The sequence below is a fragment of the Rhyacophila brunnea genome, unplaced genomic scaffold (genome assembly GCF_057557595.1).
Source record: "Rhyacophila brunnea isolate RB1 unplaced genomic scaffold, BYU_Rbru_1.0 scaffold_5, whole genome shotgun sequence".
Lineage (NCBI taxonomy): Eukaryota > Metazoa > Arthropoda > Insecta > Trichoptera > Rhyacophilidae > Rhyacophila > Rhyacophila brunnea.
This window is the reverse complement of record NW_028233170.1, coordinates 21811368-21836827: the sequence shown is the minus strand read 5'-3', so window position 1 is coordinate 21836827 and position 25460 is coordinate 21811368. Positions and strand designations below refer to the sequence as shown.

Here is a 25460-nt window from a genome sequence, read left to right as displayed (position 1 = left end):
AACTAACTATACGTTTGTGATTATTTTTGAGAGAATAATTCATGCTTTGAAGTTTTTATATTAATTAAAAAAAAAATGAATTAATAGAACACCTTTTAATTTTATTTCTATCAAACCGAGCTTTCATATTGTTACGGAAACACATTATAAAAGTATTGAGACGATCCAATTGATACCTGAATTATCGTGTGTAATAGTTATTTATGATATGCGTCGAATTGTCGAGACAGTTCATGTAATTTAGCAATTAGAATGGGTAACGGTAGAGCGATCGCCAACCTTCAAAGAAGTAGGACACAAAGAATAATAATAAGAATATTCAAATATGCGCTCTATTTCGAATTCCATAGCACATTAAATTTAATCGCTGAAAAAATGTTTCCCTGATTAAAAAAATATTAAATGGTAAATAATTCATAAACATTTTTGATTTACACATTCACGTATGAATAATTATGATATTGCAGATTAAATGGTGCAAATTAAATTAATGTTTGACTATTTACGAATAAAATTACGAGTTATGTTTGTAACATCAGGTGAAGTCAAATTTTAAATCAGAGTCAAAAAGCAGCTGATGTCGTGTGATGGTAAATATTGAGCATGTAAATTGGGTAATTTGAATTTTTGATTTGATGTTAATTATTGTTTTACGATACGTAAAAAATAATGATTTATTTTAGATGTATTTATTTATTAAATATATACCATTATGATAATAGAAAAACTTTATTACTGTATAATAATATAATGAGTAAAATACACAAGTCTTAGCTATATGTATATATCAGTTTAATTGAATCGTATAATAATATTGAATTCAGCAATACGATAAATAATAACACTATTTATTATTTAATTATCAAGGATTTGGGAATCTCAATTTCAGCATATTGAAACACGAAGCGTGTCTAGCCATTTGAATCTAAATATCATTATTTCACAACTATACACTTTAAACGTGCACAAACGTGCAACTACGTTATCTACACAATTTGAAGTGATCCTGACACGGGTTGGTAATCAAAGTAATAATTAATACTTTGATTTAGAATAGAAAAGCCGACTGCAAATAATTATTATTAATATTAACGAAGTTTAGAAAGCGCTTAAGTGAGAATTGTAAAAATCACAGTTAACTTCGCCGAAATTAGATAAGACACACATAGCTTAGCGGTTAGAGCATATGTGCACAAATCGTAAGGTTCGCCCATTTGATCCCTGCAATTTCAAAAAGGTTTTTCGAGCGGTTATATATTTCTCATAGGTGTTTTCAAATGATGTAGGATACATTTTTAAATTCTACAAAGTTACCCAACTCAATAATAAATACAACTAGTATATACTAGGTACGATATTATATTCCAATAGCAAATAATAGGTACCGCCGATATGTTCATGTGCATGGGGAATGAGCAAGCTTCAACTTCATAATATCTTGGAAATTAGTATTAGTATTATTATAGTAACACAATAGAAGATGTGATCAAGAAATGGGCAAGGATAATTATTTATGCATTGTCTATGGTCGTTATCGCCGACATTATTTACATTGCTTTTGTCGTATCGGGTTTTCTCGCTTACCATCTTGTCTACACTTTCTTGGTACCTTTACGAATGAGCGAGAATTATCTTACCTAGTTATATTACATATACATATATAGTCTATATTACCTAGTTCAAACTAAATAATTACTAAATTGTATCGTAACAATTTCGACACTTTGGAATCGAAATTTAACTCCCAATTAAATACCCGTATCAATGCTTAAGAGTTCAGGTGGAAGTAATAATATGATCTACTTAACTAACTCATAATATTTCAATGTAACCTTTTATGTTTTTCGTTTAAATATTGCCAATACTCACATATATAATAAATTTTAAATACTTAGTGTATTGTGAACGTCTTCAATTTGTAATTTGCAATTTTCACTTTATGTATATAATATAAATTAATATTTTGAATTTGAATATTTAATACTATACTTAATAGTTTCACATTAACGAGGGAATATTATTCTTATGTTGGCGATCCTTTCTTATGATAGCATAGCAGACGAGCACACGTCAAAGTGGTGTACCTAAGAGAGAAGAGTGCACTTCGAAAAAAATATTTATTAGGTGCTTATATTATTGATTTTTTTATGCAGGGGTGCAGAGAACCCTCACACATTCTATTAGTTCTTGCGCGTCGTTGTTTTCAACGTGGACCCCCGCACTTAATGTGCAAATTCCCAATCGATACCCCCCAGTTCAATAGGGGAACAACTCAAAATTTAAAGGTTTTTAGTTAAGAATGCCATTCGATGTAGAATAATCTTTTCTTTATAATTCAGCAAAAAAAACAATCAAAAATTTCTTTAATGTGTCATAAAATCGAATAACCCTTTCTGAGATTAATCAGTAATTCCGTTATATAATCAAATTTATTGGTTAATTCTTCATTAAAATGTACAATTTCATTGTGCATTGATGAATTCTACTAAATTAAATATAAAAAAACATACACTTTCATCGAAATCAAGGCTTTACAATTAAAATGAGAATTACTGCAAAAAATTCAAACGCCATTATCTTGGAACAAGGTTTTATGAGTTGTTCCCCTATTGAACTGGGGTGGGGTATCGCAATGTCCAACTAGCTTTTAGTTTAGGCCCATTGGACCGTCCGACCTGGTCACCACAAAGGCTAATTATTATTATAATGCTTAAAAAAATACGGTGTCTTATTGCAAACGTGAAGATCTCTTCACATAGTTTAGTATAATTTTTCCTTTTTAGCGGGTTCATTTACAATCCGTATATACTGGCAAATATTAATTTTCATGTTCCCACCAATATCACTCGTAACTCTACGGTCTTCATGATACCTCGTCGCAGGTCAGATGTTATGTTTCATGATGCTGTGTATCGTGAGATTAACTTATTTGATGGTACCATAAAGGTTGATTTATTTTTTATTAACTATATAATGCTTGTGGACGTGATAAATAGGTTAAATTTATAATTGTATGTATCATGTTTCTTTAATATTTACATAAACACATGCTGTCTTTTCTACTTTCTTGTTATATTAGTTGTTATTTGTAACTAAGACATTTTTATAATTTTGTATTTATTATGTATTATGGCGCATTGGCCAATCGCTGTAATGCCGTAATACTCTTTTTCTAAATAAATACATATCCGTATTGTTTTAGGTTTGTTTTTATATATTATATGTAAATTAATTAGAACCATTTAGTTTTATGAATTTTCCGTGCTCCTCTCTCACAAGGGGACTTTTTATTAAATTAAGTCTCAGTAAACTTAGTCAAAGCAGACCTGAGTGCCTGGCGACCTCAGTTTGGGCCTGGGTCAGTCCAGAGATATTCCCAGGCATAAACAATTGCTGATGCTTTACACCCAAACGTAAGCCCTCGTAATCCCTATCAAACACGCGTGGTGCGAGGCGAGTTGGTTTTGAAGGAACAATTAGGTAGTTAGTGTGCATGCAGATATAACAACTGTAGGAATTTCCACATTTGAGCCGCTGCAACCTGTCGCACCCACAATTGTGCGTGTACCTAACGATCCTAGATATTTGTTATGTTAATGTCCATTTGTGTTGTCTGTGCCGCGCTGTCTCATCTTTTGAAAATGTCGTATGATATTAATAAAAGAAAAAATAACAATTAATGTTTCTGCGGTAAGTAATGGTACGTTTACATTTGACACTTATATTGTCATATTTATGTATGACACAATATTCACCAAGTGTAAACAGTAATTATATTTGTACCAGCCACTTATTTTGCGTGTGTCGACACTCACCTGTCACTTATTCAATCTACTTATATACGCAAATGTAAACACCGCGTATTCGACAATTCCGAACATGCCGCGATATATCACCGAAGTTGGACCACCGTCTACTTTTATATCAAGTACCTGACACATTATTCGTAGTTTGACAGGTACCTAGTGAATTGCATAGGTAGGTATATTTCTAAAACAACGGACAATCAGTTATCATAGGTACACCATGAATGTATGTCCAACGTTTACGTTAATAAATGTACCTACTGTAGCGATCTGTCAAAAATCATAGACAGTGAGAAATAAATCGGATGTGCCGTGTTCTATGGATTTTGTTCGAAAATAAAATATCGCTTGTTCTCGGCACATACGATTAATTCTGATGAACTCTGTGAAGAAAAAATGCGCTTCAAATGGTATTACCTAATTCATTTTGGCCCACACCTGCACTTGTATTACGATAATATTATATTGAATATGCATGAATATGCAATGACGATCAAGTGCTAGATATCGCAATGTTACTGTTAATCATTCTTCTACACTTATGGCATTTCTGAATTGTGTGTCTTGTTTTTTGGCAAAAGGTTGAGTTGGATCTTCGATTTTAAACTCTGACATTAAACGGAAGGCACCTAGTTCTTCTCGTCGCTGAATCCATTCCCGCACCCATCTAGACTATTTTTTCCTCCTTTTTGTTGCCAAAAGACTTAAAATAATAACACTCGCTGCTTTCTTTTTTAACATTCCCATATTGACAACTGACATACCGTTTTTGAGAAGTATACAAAATAAGTGTCCGAATAAATTACAATACCATATGTAAACACCGCATATATTTATTCCAATGTTGCCATTGAATAAAGTGTCGAGACTTTATTTCAACGAGACGTATACCAGAATTTTATGTCAGATCCATGCAGGTGTAAACAGTAAGTGAAATTTTATGTCAGACAAATAAAATAAGTATAACGGTATAAGTGTCAGATGTAAACGTACCATAATAGGCATTCGTTTTTACATCCTGTGGGGGCTGTTGTCCGTATCGGGGGCTGAAAAAGAATGCTTAATGTAGCCCTGATTTTAAGGTTATCTTATTTAGAAGGTTGCGTTGAGTGTGCGTGATATGGTAAATTCGAGTAGTGAGGAATAAATACACAGTGGTGGTATTTTATTGGTTTTATATTGTGGAATAAAATTTGGATAAATACGGCACTAATAAAGAACTAACGCAATGGTTTTATGCTGAGTTTGAAGGTTTACATTATAATTTGAATTTAGGTTGAATGTTACGCGGAGTTGCGCGCGTATATTTACTACATTGTTGAAACGCCAAAATGCAACTGTTTTAGGACAGTCACGTTGCAACTGTTTCCTTTTTCGTTTTTACGAAGTTGCATATGGTCTATCAATGACCATAGACAACAGCATGACAGTTTGTAGGTTTATATACGAAACCTCTACACCGATATGTGCTAGTCTGTACTATACCGGTTATCGGTACATCATCTAAAATTATAACCATTTAAATATATAATAATGATAATCCGTGAGAGCATTTCTAATTTCTCTTGTCTGTATAGTTCAAACAGATGCGACAGTAAAAGCACGTGTTTTAGATTATGGCTCGGTGGCGGGATTTAATGTGAACACTAAAATGGAGGTTAATTGCGTCCCACGTGAAGACCGGCAAATGGCGGCTATACAGATGCGAGTTAACTCATATTTACGTCTACCCAAACTAATTGCAATTGTTTAAAATGTATGAAAGCGACCGCGAGCCGCTTATTCAGCTATCGCTTCTATGTGAGTTACATCTTTAACACATTTGGGTTCAGTGTTGTGGTATTGTAATAAAACTTATTCAAATGACAATACAGCATGGGAAAAACTGCTCAATGAATGAAAGTACCTGATTGATTATAAGAATCGAACAAAATAACAACATATTACTAATATTATATCTCACTATATTACGTCTACCCGTATCCAGAAATTTCTACGTAAACAGTTCACCGCAGGACACGTATTCGTGCGCCGCAGTACGTGAAACATGAGTTTGTGTAACATGACGAGTTCTTCGTTGAACATTTCACCTTGGAGTATATTTGTACGTATGCTACAACATGTGGCGAATTTTATGAGATGTCTTTATTGGGCTAGGTTGGGTTAGGTTAGGGTTAATCTAATTGGAACAGTACTATTTGCAAACTATCGCCGCATTTTGTAAGATACGTACAAATGTATTCCACGGTGAAATGTTTGAGAATGAGATGAGAATGAATGAGAACTCGTCATTTGATAAAATGTTAAAGTACGAACTCATGTTTCAAGTACTGCGGCGCACGAATAAGTGTCCCATGATGAACTGCATACGTACAACTTACATGTAACCACGTCTACCACCGTTCGTTATACTGCTTTTCGCTTAAATGAACTTTTAAAATCATGGAGCAATTTCGATTAAAAAATTCAACCAACGACACCGTGGCGTATTTGGTAAGTAATTCCTTCTTTAAATTCTGTGTAAATCTTGGCTGACTTTAGGATATCTCTCCACACCTGCCCATCCTGAACTGTTCTCCAGTTTTGAACACCCAGTATGGTAGCGTATTTACTGATATAGATAAGCCACCTCAAAAAGTCTTCTAATTTTTATCCTCCATCCTGAGTTCATTGTCATAATTGCGGCAGATTATTTTCTCACGTGTACCCAATGAACGACCAACGAGCACACCACGGACCATTTTAGTATTTTGAGTAAGGCACTAAGGCCTGAACTAAATAATAAATACAAGGAATCACATCAAAAATATTACATCGCATCAGTTCAAATGTCATTAGCCCGTCTATACTACGATAGAAAAACCCTTTGGATTCGCGACAAATTCGTGACTTGAAGCAAATTTCGTAGCGTATACACTTGCGAGCACGTTATAAGTTTTGCCGTAACTCATGATCGGCTCGCCTAGTGATTGAATGTGTGTATCGGCCATTGGTATTTTGGGGACTGCATTTTCACTATCGCTGTAACAGGACCTGACCATGGCAAGCGTACCACCTTAACAACTTTCGTTATTCTTGCCCCCGCAGAGCTCCGAGTTTTACCTCGTTTGCCAGACGCAATTTTCTTTCTTGGCTTTGAAAAGTAGTCTTATCGAATATATCAAGGGAAATATAGTTTCTTATAATTTATTAATTCATACCAACATAATATCCAATATTGGGTCGTGAGGGGTGGAAAGTCTTGGTCGCTCAAAAGATGACTGAAGAAGAATTTCAAAGTGGTCAGGATCATCAGCCATGAGGGAACGAGCAAGAAGAGAGTATATTATTATGTTTATGACAATATAGGGCGAGGCCTTCGTAGACCAATACGCAAAGAACTGGTTCATCATCCAAAGGCAACGGGTTCAATTCCCGGTGAGCTTACAATACATATATATAATTTTATCAAAGCCCGGGTTTTATAGTAATTATTACATTGTTACTAATACACTACTGTAATTGGGTCTGATGGCCTTTTGTAATGTTGAAGAAAATTAAAAGAAAGTTATTAGAGATTATTTACGCATGAAACTAGGGCGATTCCAGCTAAAATGTATATAAAAAGACACAGCATTTATGTGACTAATTGCAGCAGATAGAAAGGATTGGAGACGTTTCCTGGAGTGGCCAAGACCCACATTATAATATTGTAGTGAGAATAATAAGTAGTGAATGAATAAATAAATTTAAGATACAGAATGTTTCTGGGTTGAGAAAAGTTAAGAAAGGTTAAAAATTAATTCTTGTAGTGAATGTTAACCTTCAATATCATGGGTACGACATTGAAGAGTGGAATACCCTCGCATGTTAGCAGGCTTTTTGTAGAGCAATTTGTTGATACAATGTATGCAAAGTAGGAGATAAGCATACGAATGGCGGATAATTTATTTATTTTTCTAAAAGTCGACGCAGAACTAATAAAAAAATATTCTGGGAAATATTCATATGTTTTACGAATATGGAATTACAGCATTGAGCGTGTTAGTCGGTTGATTCATGGCACGCGCGCGTAATGAGCATTACGTTTGTTGATGTCATTGAATTTTTGTTAGTGTCTCGCTGAAGATATTACATCCACCTGATTGTAATTCATTCGTGGTGCATCGCGAAACTCCTTATCGGCCTTCGCTGTTCAGTGGTCAAAGTGGAGAATTTTGTTAAGTGGAATGCTTAAAAATTCCAAAAAAGTATCTAAGTAGGTACCTATGTAACAGTGGCGAAGGGTGACTTTTTGAAAGAGGTAGGCTGTGGTAGTAACCATGCATGTCAGATATATTTGCGGGAAATAAGAAGATAACCCAATATGAATAGGTACGCTAAAACGTATAAATTTCAAAAGCTTAATTGGTTTGTTATAATTAGTTCATAAAACTAAGTAATTAGCTTGAATTACTTATGTATTTTCCTAAACATTTATAAACGTAACATACGCTCAAAATATATTACCTATCATGTATGAAAATATCCGTTGTTGTATATGTATTATGTTCCATAACAATTTATAATTTAACCCGTAAAACTAGACATTTTAAAATACTTCTATATTTAAAACACAGACTTAGGTAGGTACAATATCAGATATCTAAATTGTCTAACGAGTGAACTAATGAATAAATAAAAATCACGAGATAAATTATTTTATATTTTTATCAATACATATTTATGTGATTTAATGGCATAGAAATTATTTTTTTAAATTATCTTTTTATTAATTATTTTGACGCTAACGAAACAGCTTGCACATTTGTATGCGGGACGCCAGACATTTTGAAATTATGAGAAAAAAACTTCATATTGAAAAACCCGTCGATTAACGCAAAAATAATCCTATACAATATGTGAAGTGAAACGCGGCGTGTTTTATTTTTTTAAACTTTCAAGAGATGCCATAGATGGTGCTTATTGAAATATGGGAAAAGATCGTAAAATTATGACAATTATACGATAAATGTCTTTGGGGCATATTGAATATATTATTATTTGTGATTATATAAATACGTTAATATGAAAATAAAAACTACTTTTCTTAAGAAGGTAGGCTTTAAATAATCGCCTAGTATGGAGTCTTCGCCACTGCTATGTAATAACATATCGTCACTGTTCTGTCAGAAGACACTAATTCGAAAAAAATACATATTGAGTTAGTACCAAAATGTTCCTTATTTCAAACTTTACCGTCTGGAAACCTTCTTAATAAATAAACAGTCTTTATTTTAAAGTCATTCTTTTTACGATTACTAAATAAACTCACATGATAGACCATTATTTCAAACATTTTAACAACTTCAAAGTCAAATTACTCAAAACTAGTATTCTCCAGTTAGTGTGTTCTGCCAGAACAGAGACGATATATTTTTTAAACTTCATTATTCACGATCGTAACTTTTACGTTATATGGCTCCCTAAAATGTATGTCCAGCTTGGAGACAGTTTTTCTTTGAATTAGGTACTTTTGACAGCTTATTTTGCTTTTTTCATGCGGTGATCAGTGATTGGTTGAGTTATATTTGACTTTGACTTGATATTATGTAATGTCTGTAATAAGGGAAGATCGTTAAAAGGCCTATATCAGTGAAACTCACAAATGGTAACCATTAGAGGCACCCAATATTTGCTCTATTATTCAAATGCAGCTTGTATAAAAGACAAGACAGCGCGGAAAATACAAATGTACACCCACATAATTATGACCGTTAGTCCACGCTGATTCGATAACCACTCGTCTATGAAATGTGTCGCAATAACTCGTAGGTGGGAACCGGAAAAGTAAGTCTGCGTATAGGGAATGTGACCGGAAAATACCATGCATACAGTTGAAAAGGTATAAGCCACTTGCTAGATTTTGTTAACTCCACCCCATCCCACTGTCTATAAATTCAATAATAAATTATTATGGATATTTTTTCGAAATACATAATATTATCCCATACCATTTTTTTGTTTTCGTGCTTGAATAAAATAGTTCTAAATAAAAGGGGTAGTTTCACTGGTTTAGAAAATAAAGAATTTTATAAGATTCTAAATGAACTCAATACGGATTTAAAAAAAAACCGGCTGATTGTTAACCCACCTACAATCCGACCTCTGGAACAGTGTCCAGACCTCACCGATTATTGAAGGTGCCCACTACAAAGAACGTGATCGCTTTGCCCAGTTTCTGCGATAATTGAATCCGAAAACCTCGTTTACAGTATTCGACACACAAAGTGATTTGACAAACATTTATATTTGATATGAGATCGGGATTTAACACTTAGGATGTTGTTCAGCAAACATATGCGACTATGTAAGGTTGAGTACATTATGTAATGATAATGATCTTAAATTGTTCAAATTGATCAATAAACGTAACACAATAATTAGTTATAATAGTAGAATTTTTGATCACTATCGAATCAAGAAAACAGGAGTTGCCTATTCAATTTCAAACAACACGTAATTTATAGAAAATACATATCGTCACCTCAATACTAAAACTAGGTAACTTGATTTTCACTGATTTTGAGATAGCTATTGAATATGATTCTACATTATTACTTCTCTACAAAATGATAAAACTAGGTACTTACGTCAGAAGTTAGTGGGAACTGTATTCATTTTGTGTAATGTTGTGTAATTAATATTAGATAACTTTAAAACCATAAATGCATTAAATAACATAATATATCTACAATATTTTTTCAAACAAGTGAACATTATTTAATTGTTCCCAATTAGGCAAGCACAATTTTCCATTTTTATTTTAAATAATAATTATAACCTAATTTCCCAACAATGACCAAATCAGAGTTATCTAGTTGTAGTATTGAGGTGACGATATAATACAAAACATGTGATTTTGAATGTATATATTAACGATATGATAGAAAATAATGATATCCTACCATTTTGTTGTTATGTTATGTGTAACATTTATGGTGTATAAAATTGATAACACTATGTATACTTTGTATGCTATAAAATTGGGCAAGTCAATTGTTTGGGCCATGTACATAATGCTTTACGAGTCACAAATTACAAAAAACTTGAGATACGGAAAACCGGATAGAATACGAAGACCTGGTAGACCTCACGCAAGATAGAGGGATACTATCGAGCCGATTTCAAGTCTTCGGGAGCATTAGAAAAGGGGATGGTGGAGGACCCTAATTGTGTTGTAGAATTGACGAAACTATGATTCTCTGATTTGAACAAATAATTATAATTCTATTTTTTATGAGATAGGTACCTATTGTTGTTAGGATAGGTTAAGTATTTGGTATATACTTTTAATTAATATATAAGTTTCAATTTCAATACATTACATTCTCGTAATACATCTTGCTGCAATTCTTGCATATAACACTTATATTATGGTCTATTGTCATATACGGTGGAAACCTACAACAGCGCATTGCAGGCGCGTAAGTCCCTAAGATATGCGCCTAACTTTAAGGGGCCGATTTCGACGACTGAAGTTCACTAAGAAAAATATATTATATAATTCTTATTAGAACGCCTAAGTTGAAGATAGAAAGAATATGTGGCGTGTTTTTATTGTTAGAACGGCTGCTTAACGTCAACGGTTCTGCATCGTGGTCCTAGTGTATAACAAAACAATAATAGAAAGAGTGCTGCACTCGTTTGAGCGGGGGGTATTGCGTGGTATCTTCGGACCCGTCAATGACACAGTCAGGGTTGAGACAGACATACGCAACACGATATATACTATATACAACTGTCTATTTAATTGGGGCATGTTAAATGGCTGGACAATGTCCATGTGATGTATGAGTTGCACATGTTAGAACAACTGACATTTGGAAAACCGTATAGCAAACGAGGACCCGGCCAAACTCGTAATATTTGATGTCTTCGGAAGTAAAAAGTTGAAAGAAAGAGCATAATACGCTTCAGTGCTGTAGTATTAGATATGAAAAAAGAAGATTATATTGTAAGTATATGATCCAGATCTAAATTCAAAGAATAAAAAAATGAAAATTTTCCTGATGCGGGGTTCGAATCCGTAACCCCGGCTTCATAAACGAACATTTTCGCACTCGATTAAGACGAGCATCTTCAGATTACCATAGGATTGATTATAATCTAAGAACATCAATATCTAGATATTATAGAACGTGATTATTTTTTTTTATCAAAAAGGTGATTTTATCAGATACTTACTGAATAGCAAAATGATAATATCTGAAAAATACTACATAATTTATATAACATCAATATTTTCTACAATCAGTTTTACTGTCGTATCTTAGAACAACGTTTAGATAGTAGATATCTACAGATACTTATAAAACTGTTTCACAAATATACCTCTTCCCTGTTTTTATTACACAATATTTCTGAAAGCCTTAAATGCGACCATGTGTATTTTTCCACATGATGTTAGCCTTTCTTTCAGAGGGGAAGTTTTCTATCAACTCCGACTTGTTTTCTCGCAAACTACCTAACAACTTCCGACAAATGCATTGCGCATCATCTGCCGAGACAAAAGCGGAGCGGTCGCAAGAGTGGGACCATGGACTCGAATCCACCGAAGAATTCTGCTAGTCCCATGGAACTGAATTAAAATTTTCATAATATACATTCGACTTTTTACTAACCATATATTATTATGTATGCCTTTTTATGTATTTTCGGTGAATTCAGATAATTGAAATTCGAATTAGAGTTTTTGAAGAATATCCGGTTATGGAGTGTTGTATTTTGAATTAAATAAAAATGCCACAACCCATATTATGTCAAGCCGACACTGATGCAATACGCAAAAAAAGCCTCTAATATCAATGATATATTAATGATGTATTTACATGACGTAAAATGTCATATTCTGTAATAACAATTAATAGTAGGTACACATTGATTCATTGGGTAATGTTTGTTCTTAGTTCAATATTTTCGTTTAAGGTATACGTAGGTCGTAGAAGATGAATTAAAAATTATTTTTTATTCTAATTGATTTAAGTTTTGTACTATTCTATTTGAATCATTTTTGTGACTATGATTTTGTCTTTCGGCATCTTCACGCACTATTCGCACACACTAATAATAAATGCACACTGAAAACGAATAAAATTAATTCTCGTTTAAGTATATAATAAATTAATACAATACCTTTGAATGTTTGAAGTCTTTGTAAAAACCCATAGTATATACAGTGATTGGATAATTACTATTAATGTAGGTATAATTAATTATTAACATTTGTGAAAGTGCAGTATCTGAACATATCGAAAGGCGAAAAACGATTCGAATAATAGTACACAACTTAAATCAATTAGAATTTATATTCAAATTCCATCAAATACCTAGATATCCTCGGTCGACAATATTTTTATTACAAGATTTGTATTTTATCAGATTGCCGATATGAACAGCTGTCAGACACAATACGGAAGCCACACTGTAAACGCATTGGAAATTTATTATCTGTAATATATTAATTAAACATCACTTTTTCAATGAAACGTGTATTTGTATTCAAAGAATATTATGTTTGTGATGTCCACAGTTCCACAGTACCCCTTTCCTTCATCCCATAGCTTACATCGATGTTGAATAATATTTGTAACTAACTAAGAGCCATTCCTCGAAAAAATGTGTTGGGATAACTTTACACTACGGTGAATGAACAGAATACTTGGGTGTAATGTGCTTTACATAATACACAGCTGTTTGTATGTGATGTCTGAAAGATGAAAGCAGTGTTTACTTAGAAAATGGAATTTTTAATGGTCATATTCGGGGGCCAGTTCAGTTTGCATATTTTTTCTATGGCTGTATTGAAATTTTTCTGGAGATAAAGTAAATAACTTTGAATGACTACCTAACTGTATACCAATATAATATACGATATATACAAGTTTTTTTAGGTTTCATCCATGTGGAAAACTCATCTATAGAGGTGTGATCACGAAATACTTTTTTTGGTATTCTGAGAATTCTCATTTCTCGAAACACCATGAATGAAATTCTCGATTAATTGTTAGTAAGCTAAGATGCCGAACGCAACTGGAATTTTATAATAATCGGCATTAAAAAAGATTTTAGAAAAGAAAAAAAAGCTCTCGACTATTGATTCTGAATAGAAAAAAATGTACCGAAAAAGCTAAAAAATGTAAAACAATTGGCAATTATATAATGCGGATTTTTCGAAATTATCGAGAAATCATAAAACCAATTTTGAATTCTCGAATGGTTTTTTTTGATTTCGATAATTCTTGAATCTCGAATGTAAGAATTTTTTCAATTAAATTAAACGTAATTCTCTTTACCTACCTAAACCATTAAGTTTTATGAGGCAAATTCATTTTTATTATATATTTTTTTTAAAAGAAAAACGGATTTTTAGAATTTATAATTATCCAATTTACATCAATCGGTGTAATCTGTAACCTTGATATGTTTGAAAGTGCATAATTATATTAATTTAAAACATCGAAGCAATTGTAGAGAAAATAATAATTATCAACTCTACAGATTTGAGAAAATCACAGCTTTCAAAATCTTTACAAGAAACTATCACCGGAACGTATGCAGGAGTTCGGAAGACGATTTACCGCAAATACATCAGAGAAACCAGAACCATACGTAATATATGATAAGTTTAGATTACTCCAATGGTCCCACAAACTGCGAATGTTGCGCTGAGTATACCGCGGACCATATTGTGATGGTATAATGGTCTGTCCGCGGAGCCAAGAGATGTAGATAATTATGTATTGTTAACATCTTGATTCTAAATCACAAAAGATAGTCGCCCATATTAATATAATTTGAGATTATACTTCAGACGCAAAGTTTTTTTGGTTGTTGATTTTGTCGTGATTCGGTGTAGTACAAATGGCGTACCTAATTGCTAAAGAATATTGATGCTAATCCGATAGATGCGGGTTCATGTTCCGATCGGTAGACATATTTAATATAATAACAGTGACGTCCCGTGGGGGTAGGCAGATTAAGCGTCGCTTGGGGGCGGCAGTCACTCGAAAGGCGGCAAATCGAGAAGAATCATTAGGTATAAGTAACTATGGTACCTAAACTTATATATTTCCATTAAAAATTCAGCTCACTGGTGGGAAACAAAATGTATTAATTGACATACAAGGTTTAACAGGGCTGTATTTTTTTTTTGTTGGGGTTACGATGTCTAGTTTACTTCCGTTGTCCTTGGACGATACGTGTAGATTGTGGACTCGCAATATTGTCTATTGAAGTAGAGATGGCATTTAAATTAGGTTTAGTGGTATATATTTTGTTAGTTATGTACCTATCTATATAAAAAAATATTAGATATAGGAGTCATGCAAGGATGATAAAAAATACTGTATAAAACAATGGGGCGGCATTTTGGCTAGGAACGTCACTGTAAAATAATATGTAGATAATAGGTTTCTGAGGCATTCTAAATTATATATTTTGTTGAAAATTTACAATATAATAAACCTTCTTACATAGACATATGAACCCATAAAATATGTGTCATTAAATATTAAAACTCGTAAAACTAGTCTATACTCCATAAGAAGTTATGTAGCTAAATTGCACACGCTGTTCCTTTTTTTGGCGTACGTAACATTGTATCTACGTATATTTGACGTATGTAATAAGCATATATATCAGTTAATCATATAGTTAAAATGACTGTCCTTTAAAAACTTTTTTTTCTTAATTGGTGTCAAATAAACATAAATATACGTTAAAATTAAAATGTCACCGAATATTTTAAAATCTTACATCGTATTGAAGAAATAAATTTTTATATTAGATAATTTCATGTGATAGGTACTGCGTTAAAATTATATTGACCACTGGAGAGCAATGTCAACGTGAGATAGCATATTATATTATATTCCTCCTATATGCCTTCCTAATTAGGATCGAGTATAACTAAAATATTATTATAGTCGGCATAATAAATCTAATTAAATAAATTACTAATATCATTATGTGATTAAAAAACTAATTTAAAACAATGGAGATAAAATCCAAATAAACAAATCAAAGAAGTATTCAATAATCACAAAATGTCTAATAAGATTTTATCTACCTGTATGGGAACATGATAAAAACAAATATTGTTGATTTATTATAATAGTGAAGCTGATTGACCACTTATAAAATTGACAAATATCTACCACATGATCAAAATTGATTTATTATCATTATCAGTCAACAATTAGTTTCCGCGTGACATTGTATTTATAAATATGTTGTGACAATTAATTTTCCAGCACGTGATACTTTCCCTAATACATATTAAATTGATGTTTGTTTTTCTTTTTTGATTGTGGAAGGTAATAATTTGTTCGATTATGGTAATATAGCGACGACACTGACGCACGTGTAATGATTTATTCCAAAGAGGGGGACGATGAAACTATATAATTAAAAATGCATAAAAAATATTTTACTATTATGAATGTTAGTCTATTTTAGGCACGCGTATGGTTATTATACCTGAGTTCTTAATAAAGAAAATAAATTTTAAGTTGATGTAAGTGATACGTAAATATTGCTATAATAAATTTAAACTACAATATTATTTTTTTAAGAGTTGCGCAGGCATCTGTTTTATCATCAAGAGACTCAAGAGCACGTTTCGTCTCTGTTCTGGCAGAACACACTAACTGGAGAATACTAGTTTTGAGTAATTTGACTTTGAAGTTGTTAAAATGTTTGAAATGGTCTATCATGTGAGTTTATTAAGTAATCATAAAAAGGATGACTTTGAAATGAAGACTGTTTATTTATTAAGAAGGTTTCCAGACGGTAAAGTTTGAAATAAGGAACATTTTGGTATAACTAACTCAATATGTATTTTTTTCGAATTTCGAAGTGTCTTCTGCCAGAACAGTGACGGTTTATAATAAACGTCGGCTTAGGGGTGAATAAGGAAATAATAAAATCTTTGGGAACGTTATAATTATCACATAATAATACTAATATAATAAAGTACAGCAGAATATTTTTCAATAAAAATAACTGACGATACAATTAACATACTGCTAAAGGTGTATCTACCAGTGGCGAAAAGCGGAGGAAGGCTGTTAAGATACGACTAAATAGTGCATACTAAACTTTGTCAGTCAAACGTATTTGTTTTCATTGAATTAAGACTACAATGTCTAGATAGTCTTAGTTTTTAGAATTCAATTTAAACCTGTCCAATCCAAGCCACACAAGATAATAGCCTAAAAATATTCGTTTATCTATAAGATATCTAAAATTATGCTATTAAACCATACATAACTTTAGATATTTTATAGATATGAGAATATTTTTATTGATTATGGTTTGTAGGGGCAGGGCTTAACGAATTAAAAAAAAACTAACCAAAACCATCTGCAAATTATATTCTTAGTTCAATGGAAACGAATAAGCATGACTGGCAAAGTTTAGTGTGCACTATTTATGTCGAATCTTAACAGCCTACCTCCACCCCTCGCCACTGACATCAACCTATTTACGATTCAAAATATATTGAAAAATAATAATTAAAAGTAAAATACCCTTGAATATAAATATTATTTACATATTATACGAAACGCTTTAGTTAACTACTTCAAGATTGCCATTATGATAGAGTGTTATAACACTAGTGACATCTGTTGATGGTAGAAAACATTAAAATAAATACGAATTACAGAATATATAAAAACCCCTAAAATTAATGTTTAATCAATCAATACATGCGTATATAAAAACAGTAAACAGATTAAGTTAAAATTTATTATTTGATTAATTAGATACAAATAATTAATCAAATAATAAAATGTAGTTCCACCATTAATTGACAGTTAACACTATAAAAGAAATTAAAATTCATTGATACAAGTACAAAAACTGTTGTATAAAAAATGATTTTAATTTTATAATATAACTTATTTTTTTCGCAATTATTTTTATGAAATGATATTATGACGTAACGTGATAATATTGTGTTGTTACATAAATCATAATATTAACGTATTAATATTATCTTACTTCAAAGGAATAATAATGTTTTTTTACTTGAAATCTATTTTCTTTATATCTAATCGAACTTCGGAAAATTTGCGGCTAGCCAACGTATTATTTAAATACTTTCTATTGAATATTCTTATTTTTAAGTACATTTATAAACATAAACTGTATGTTTGCTGAACATATCGCACACAATGTAATAACATATAAGAGTATATAATATTCATAGAATTGTCATACTCTAATTGAAATTTAACGTAAAGCATTGTTTATATTTAAAGTATATTTATCATGTAAGTCTTATCCCAATAAATATAATTTATGCTTTATAAATTCTGTTATTAAATACGTGTGAAAGGTCTGCTGAAATCTCTCAAAAGATGTTGACAAAGTGTAACCAAAATCACGAGCGTTCCGTTTTGATATTTGCACAATAAATTTAGCGCACCCAAGATTGGTTCGTGTATTTGAGTTTATTCTCAAATTTTATTGATAAATAGAAAATCGAAATAAAGATTATTGTAAATGATTGAACATATTGACATTAAATATTGGAAATTAAATTGAACTAGATGTCGGTCAATATTATGTAATATTAAAGAAGAACGTTGACTTGGTATCCGAAATTTATGTAAGTATATTTTTTTATTCCAAAATATAGCCACGAAATAAAAAAGGTTATTCATTACAGCTTGCAATTAATAAACCAAAAATTTTAAATCTTTTAAGAAGTGTCTATTAAATTTTGTTGTTTAAATATAACATATGAATAAAAATTATTCCACGTAATGTAAAAAAAAACTTACACAAAAATTAAGCCGTACATATAACATCTTGGTATGAAATATTTATTCTTTCGTTGAAAAGTGAAATTCAATAAATTATTATTAAACATAACATGCTTATACCTGATAATGAAATTACTGTAACACATATAAGTAAATATTTGGTTTTATTTCTAGCATGCTTCAAACAGATATTTATTATCTTACCCATTTTGTATATATTTTGATGATAATTGATTTATTATAAAAACATCCAATTACGTCCATTAGCGCACATCACATTTTTATACTAAAGGCTATTTATTTATTATAAGTTAGAACAAACTTGAAAATCCTTATCTAAATAATATTTTTATCCAAAAATGATCTGTGCCCAATAAATTAGTGCGATTTTTTATATTTATTTATCACTTTTCATAAAATCGACATTCGTCTAAAAAAATAACGAAATGTCACGAATCGTGACGACCAATCAGAAGTCAGTGTGACGTACACATTGTTTCATTATCATCGTCTTCTAACCGTCATATTAATACACCTATGTATGTATATGTAGGTAATAGTAATGATAATTGAAATTAGTGAAGTAGTTCGTTATTGAAACAACAGATCCCGAACACACCCGACATAGCACTAAATAAATATACCTCATCCAAACCTACTCGTTGTTCCAGTCTCTCCACTCAATGACGATTTAATACATGATTAGAAAAACGGCTTACTATAAATACAGCCATTCTTATAATTTAAAACAGTATAGTTGCCGCTAACATTTCTTATATTTTCAAACCTTTGGTTATTAACTTATCTATTAATTGAACTGGCGTACTAGTGGAGCTACTTTACAATGATTTAAAACACAGTTTTTTAAAAAAATCTATCACATACATTATAACTAACGATATAAGATGATAATGAAGCACTCGTCACTCGAACTTATCTTAATATTATAATATTCAGTCGATATCAAACCTTTTCATCAAGTAGTTCACAGATTGATCTCTCAATTAAATAGTCATTTTACGCATACTCTGTTTGTCCGAGAATGACGTAACTATTAAATACCAAATTCACACAGATAACTAAATTAATATTATCAAAATATATTTTATACATCCTCAAAATGTAATCCAGTGTACGAGAGCATACAATAAATAATCATTAAAAAAGTTCTGTCTATAAATTAATTATGTATCCCCAAATCAAAAATGACTCTTAGTAGTTGAATAACTACAAAATATGGTAAACCCTTAAATGAATAAAAAACGAAAAAGAATTGAAAATTTCCCTCTGAGGCGGACGAAACCGGCCCGAATGTATTGATTAAGAGTGGAATTAGTACTACAAAAAAATGCGTTTTATTAAATTAAACAACAATGAATAAAAAACTATAAATTCTGGTTAACGAGATTTTTGTAATATTCTATAGAAATCAGTTTTTGCGACCCGGAATTGGCCTTTCAGAGACATTTGTATATTTTCATCGATGAGCTGTGTATTTTGTTTTTGATTTGTTGGTATAGTTATAAAACTTTAAAAAAAATCATATACTATGCATTGTACACATAAATGTAGCCTGATAATCCAAATGAAACTTACGTTATTAAAACCAATTAGTATTAAATAGCATACACCTCTCATCAATTAAAGTTAAATTTTCACAAATAATAGTAATATACTGTTGACAGAATTTAGTGAAGATAGGTTTATATAAAAAAAATAACTGTTATTCAAAAAATAAAGAATCGGTAAAAATATTTCAATAAAAAAAGCTAAGGAATTATAATATATTATCCCCGTACCTTTTTATTTATAGTTTATTGAAATCATCCAATAGTATTTAGGTTAAAAGTAATAGTTGTTATAATTTGAGAGTTTGGAAACAATATTAGATTGACTATTTATTAAATACCACAGTACCACGTACCGCAATATATTTTTAAACTTATCACAAAAATATAATAATAATATGATTTCCATATTGTGACCGTTCTTCCACGTATGCACTAAATTATTATTCTACGCATAACTATGTAACACTACCGCAAGTTTGATGGCAACTGCGTTAGTGAAATTGTGTTGTGATATGAATATATATGACGATTTATGCAATTAATAACGCTAATAGGGTTCTAACGACTAATTTATTTACGATAAAATATTATTAAGTATATTGGTGACAGTAGCTCCATCTTTACATCATATTTTAAAACAATTGATATGATCCCGTGAAACAAATGATGCTGGACGAATGAAATACGGCGAATCTTTAGTGAGTTGGTATACGGAAACTGATTATATTTAAAAACAAAATACATTTAGTGCAATGTTTTCAAATAATACTATATTCACACGGTAGAATATTATGATAAATTAAATCAACTTTTGAGAGTAAAACCGGAGTAAATCAATTATGTCGGTTAGAATTCAGTGATCTTTTGAATGTATTTATCTACTTATAGGAATACAATATATTGCAGTAAAACTATGGATATTCAAGATGTGGCAATATCAGCATACCACGATGATTTCCTGGGTCGATCTCATTACCAATGGGGTGGTTTTAAGATGAGCCATTAAGTTACGATAATTTATAGGAAATATCAAGTGCAGATATGGTGCATACTTCGGCGATATCTTCTGCAATGAGAGGTATGATTTATTAAACTTCAAAATGTAAAGGGCAGAAGAAGTAAAAGGAAAAATATATTTTATTAATTAAACAACGTTAGTAAGTATCTGAATGTATGGTAATTTGGTCGTCAATCCTTGGTAGAAGACTGCAGTAAAATAAGAAGACATCAATCTAACAAGTGTTTACATGGGATAACTCGATTATTGTTTTGTGTTGTAGGCGTAAAGAGGTGTATCGTACTATAAAACCAACACCAGAACAATTCCAACACAACTTTTAATCATCATAGTAAAATTGAGAAAAACTTCACCGTTGATTGAACTGTTGATACTTAACCTAACATATTAATCTTATCGGAGCGTAGGAAAAGCTTAAGATTACATCATTTCCCCGAATCCAATACTACGAACCTCACCTCTTATCATATGAGGATTTGTAGAGCGTAGATCACTTTTGTAGCATGGTTGCAGGGTGATGATGACGGAATCTGTTCGGTTTTTCGAGAAGGGCACAGAGTGATTGACTCTCGGGCCGCATCCAAAGAAGACGGATATTAATTTACAAAAAACATTTTATCATTTCATGCCTAAAGCCCTCAGCAATGAGGAGAAAGTCGAAAGGGTAATGTAGGGGCCGTTTTAATAGACGTATGTGTAAAAATAATTTTGAGTGATAAAAACTAAGTACGAGTACATAAGTACGAAAAAATATTTTGAAACCAAAAAATATTTTACCTATAACCAATGTTTACTGGAGTGTAATAAAATGGTTCTGATTTTTATTAAATATTGTGGTTATAGTTCTATAACTATATTTTATATTAATTAAAATAGTGGTTATTGTATTTTATGATAATTTGAGAAAGGGACATAGAAAAGATTATGGGATGTAGGTCCATAGATAGAAATGGGCATGGGACATAACTCAAAGGAGAGAGGATCGCGAATCTATTCATACAGTGGTGGAAAATAGATAGCCAACGTCTGAAAGGTAGTAGGCGCTGGATTAACTATAGGTACGTGTTTGCGGAAGTATATAGAAATTAAACGCACAGGAACGAGTGGAATTTAAAAAAAGCTTGGAGAAGCCTTCATAAAGCACTGCATTGATCCTTGCCAATGGTGATGTGATGATTAATTTCTTTCTACCAAGAATTGATGGTTAAGAAAAACTTTTAAAATAAAAATGTATTTGCAGAAAATTTTATAACGAAACAAATTGCGTCAGTAAAAAAGAATTGCGTCGATTTCAGCAAAATGAAATTCACGACTTCGATACATTTATAATAGAAACGTTCATGCAATTCAGCTATTTGTTAAAGTTCAGTTATTGTTAAATCCGTTGCACAGTTTGTACAGTTGAGCAAATTAAATCTGACTGTCATAATGAATGTCAAACAACTATCAACTTAATTAAGAGTGGGTTGCCAGTTCACTGCGATAAACCGACAGTACAGTTATATTAGCGGAATCCGTTACATTTTCATACGTATGTCTCTTTAAATTTTTCCGAAGACTCCTAAACGTGGTCTCTATCTTCGTGTATGTAAGCACTAGTGTAGATAGAGTAGGCAGAAATTTATTGATCGTTTCCTTGATCGTGAACACTTACGGTTATTTGGGTGATCCAAAATTAGATAAGTATGAACGTCTCGGTACCCCACCGAGCAATTTTGGTCATGCTATATTAGCATAATGTATTTCCTACGGATGGAGTCGATAGGTACTTAATCATATGGATCCAACACAGTATAAACGTACCTAATTTGATATTATATAAACGTTTTGTAATGGATAGTATATACAATCTGTTGCTGGTTGCCATTGGTGGTTTGGTAAGCAAGAGAAATTCGTAGGTCGATTATCAGCTGTGTATTATTTTTAGTAGATTTTACGTTAATATAATTATTGCATTTGGATCAAGTGATTCTGGTCTCACTATTATAAGGCACGTTTCAGACGGGACACCGTAATAATATAGGAGGCCTTTGTATTATGTTTATGAACGCCCCAGAGCTAATGAGTCAACTAGAACATAAATCTGGCTGCGGTAATAAAAACAAGTGTATCGGCGGCTTGAGAATGTAGTGGCTGACGGAAAAGTGTACCGGACACGCGTTGACTCATTAGCTCTGGAGCGTTCATAAACATAATACAAAGGCACATTTATTCGAATACAAAGGCCTCCTATATTATATCGAGCACGATACCGGTGTCCCGTCTGAATCGGGCCTAACGATATTAGATATCATCGGTCAATCGGATCGGATTTATCGTACTGTCCCCATACAATGAAAAAATGTAAGTACGCACCTGTCGTAAAATGATAAGATATTCGTAACCGTGCATTTTATAATAAATAATTTACTAATATAAGTACCCACGATGGCCGAGTGGCTTAAGCGTCAGCCTATGTCCTAGGTTTGAATCATGGGGTTGCCAAATACACATATTGTTTTTCAATTTGTGTTTAAGTCAGAGTATTGACCAAATAGGTTGAGCAGGTGGCTAACATCCTTTTCTCGTAAAAACAAAAATCTATTAATATAAACCTCTACTATGTGGAAGCTTATATGATCTGATTAGGATCGAATTGGCAGTGGTCTCCAAACTCAATAAGGATATGAGCTACCTACTTTCAGAAATTGAAATTGTCTGGTGAGCTACTTATGGGAATGGGACGATTTGGCACCGCGAACTGGCCTCCGCCCATTGGCCTCTGGTAATTGGCCGCCGGTACAATCGGACGCTGACCCAATTGGCCCCCGGGACGATTGGACGCCGGTACAATCGGGCGCCGGCCCAATTTGACACCGGCCCAACTGGCCGCCGGGAGATTGGACGCCGCACGGCTGAATAAAATGCGCAAAGGAAAAGACCTACGTAACGACTTGGTAGAGAAAGTAGACGCGACACTTTAATATGCTTCTATCTACTTAGTGGTTGTACCTAATATATTTTGCGCTTAACGTATTTTTATTATGATTGATAATAATTATTACTTATGCTTTATGCTGTTTATAAAAAGAAAAGAATTATTTCCTCGTCAGAACTTGAAGATGTGCATAATTAAGTGGTTTATTGTGTTTACCTACCTATTCATATTAAAAAAAAAATATATATTAATAATGAATTGGTTGGTTAAAATAATATCTTTCGGCGTTTTTTCGATTTCATGTTATTATAATTGAACTTTATATGTGTACATAATCCGTAAATAAGTATTTTGAAGATTATGAAATTACAAACAACATAAGTAGGTAAACCACTTGAAAGGTACCCACATACCTAATTTTTATATTATATTATTTGTTTGAAATGTATTGGTCGATCGATCTTTAATACTTAGGTGCAATTTATATTAATCACGCCGTATACGTAATAAATAAAATAAGTCTATAATAATTAGCAAACTATACCGTATTCAGTAGCTACTTTATTATATATTATGTTGACAAAGCGGATTTGTATGTAGGTGTATATTATTATTAATACACCATCGTTTGAAATAGGTAGCAGGTATCTTCGACTTAAAATTGCTTATTCCATTTTTATTACTAAACGTATTTTATAAAAAATGCGCTAACTCACATTAGATGAATTTCAAGATAAGTTGACTTAAAAAATTGAATATTTTTTTATAGTGTGGTGTATTTTTTTACATTATTTAAAAAATAACTGTAGTAGAGTGAAGTAGATATTAATTTAAATCGAAATGTTCATATGTTAAAATTTTCACCTTTAATTTAAATGTGTATTTCATCAATACATATTTTTGTTGAAAGATAGATAGTATAGCTAACATTAATACATTATTATAAACATTATTAAAGACGCTATACTAAGACATGTCACGGAGACTTGAAGCTTTCGAGATGTGGCTGTATAGACGCATCTTCAAAATTTCTTGGACTGGCCGGGTGACAAATGTTGAAGTTCTTACTCGAATAGGGAAGGACCACGAAGTTCTACGTAGTATCAAAACCAGGAAACTACAGTACCTCGGCTACATTATGAGAGGACAAAGGTACAGTATTCCCCAACTTGTCATTCAAGGAAAGATTAATGGTAAGCGTAGCAGAGGACGGCGCCGCATTGCGTGGCTTAAAAACCTCCGTGATTAGTACGAGTGCAGCTCCACTGAACTATTCCAGGTAGCAGACGACAAAGTTAATATTACCTTGATGGTGTCCAACCTCCGCTAGGGAATGGCACAGTAAGAAGAAGAAGA

At 31.9% G+C, this 25460-nt stretch overlaps 1 protein-coding gene across 1 annotated transcript in view; it reads right to left on the bottom strand.

The window, feature by feature from the left end:
• Positions 1 to 19230, bottom strand: part of Nha1 (Na[+]/H[+] hydrogen antiporter 1) — a 92661-nt gene extending 73431 nt beyond the window's left edge. The window contains exon 1 of the mRNA XM_085955278.1: positions 18803 to 19230. Coding sequence (XP_085811404.1) covers positions 18803 to 18806 — 4 coding nt within the window. The 5' untranslated portion in view covers positions 18807 to 19230. The remainder of the gene's footprint in view (positions 1 to 18802) is intronic.
• Between the last annotated feature and the right edge of the window lie 6230 nt (positions 19231 to 25460).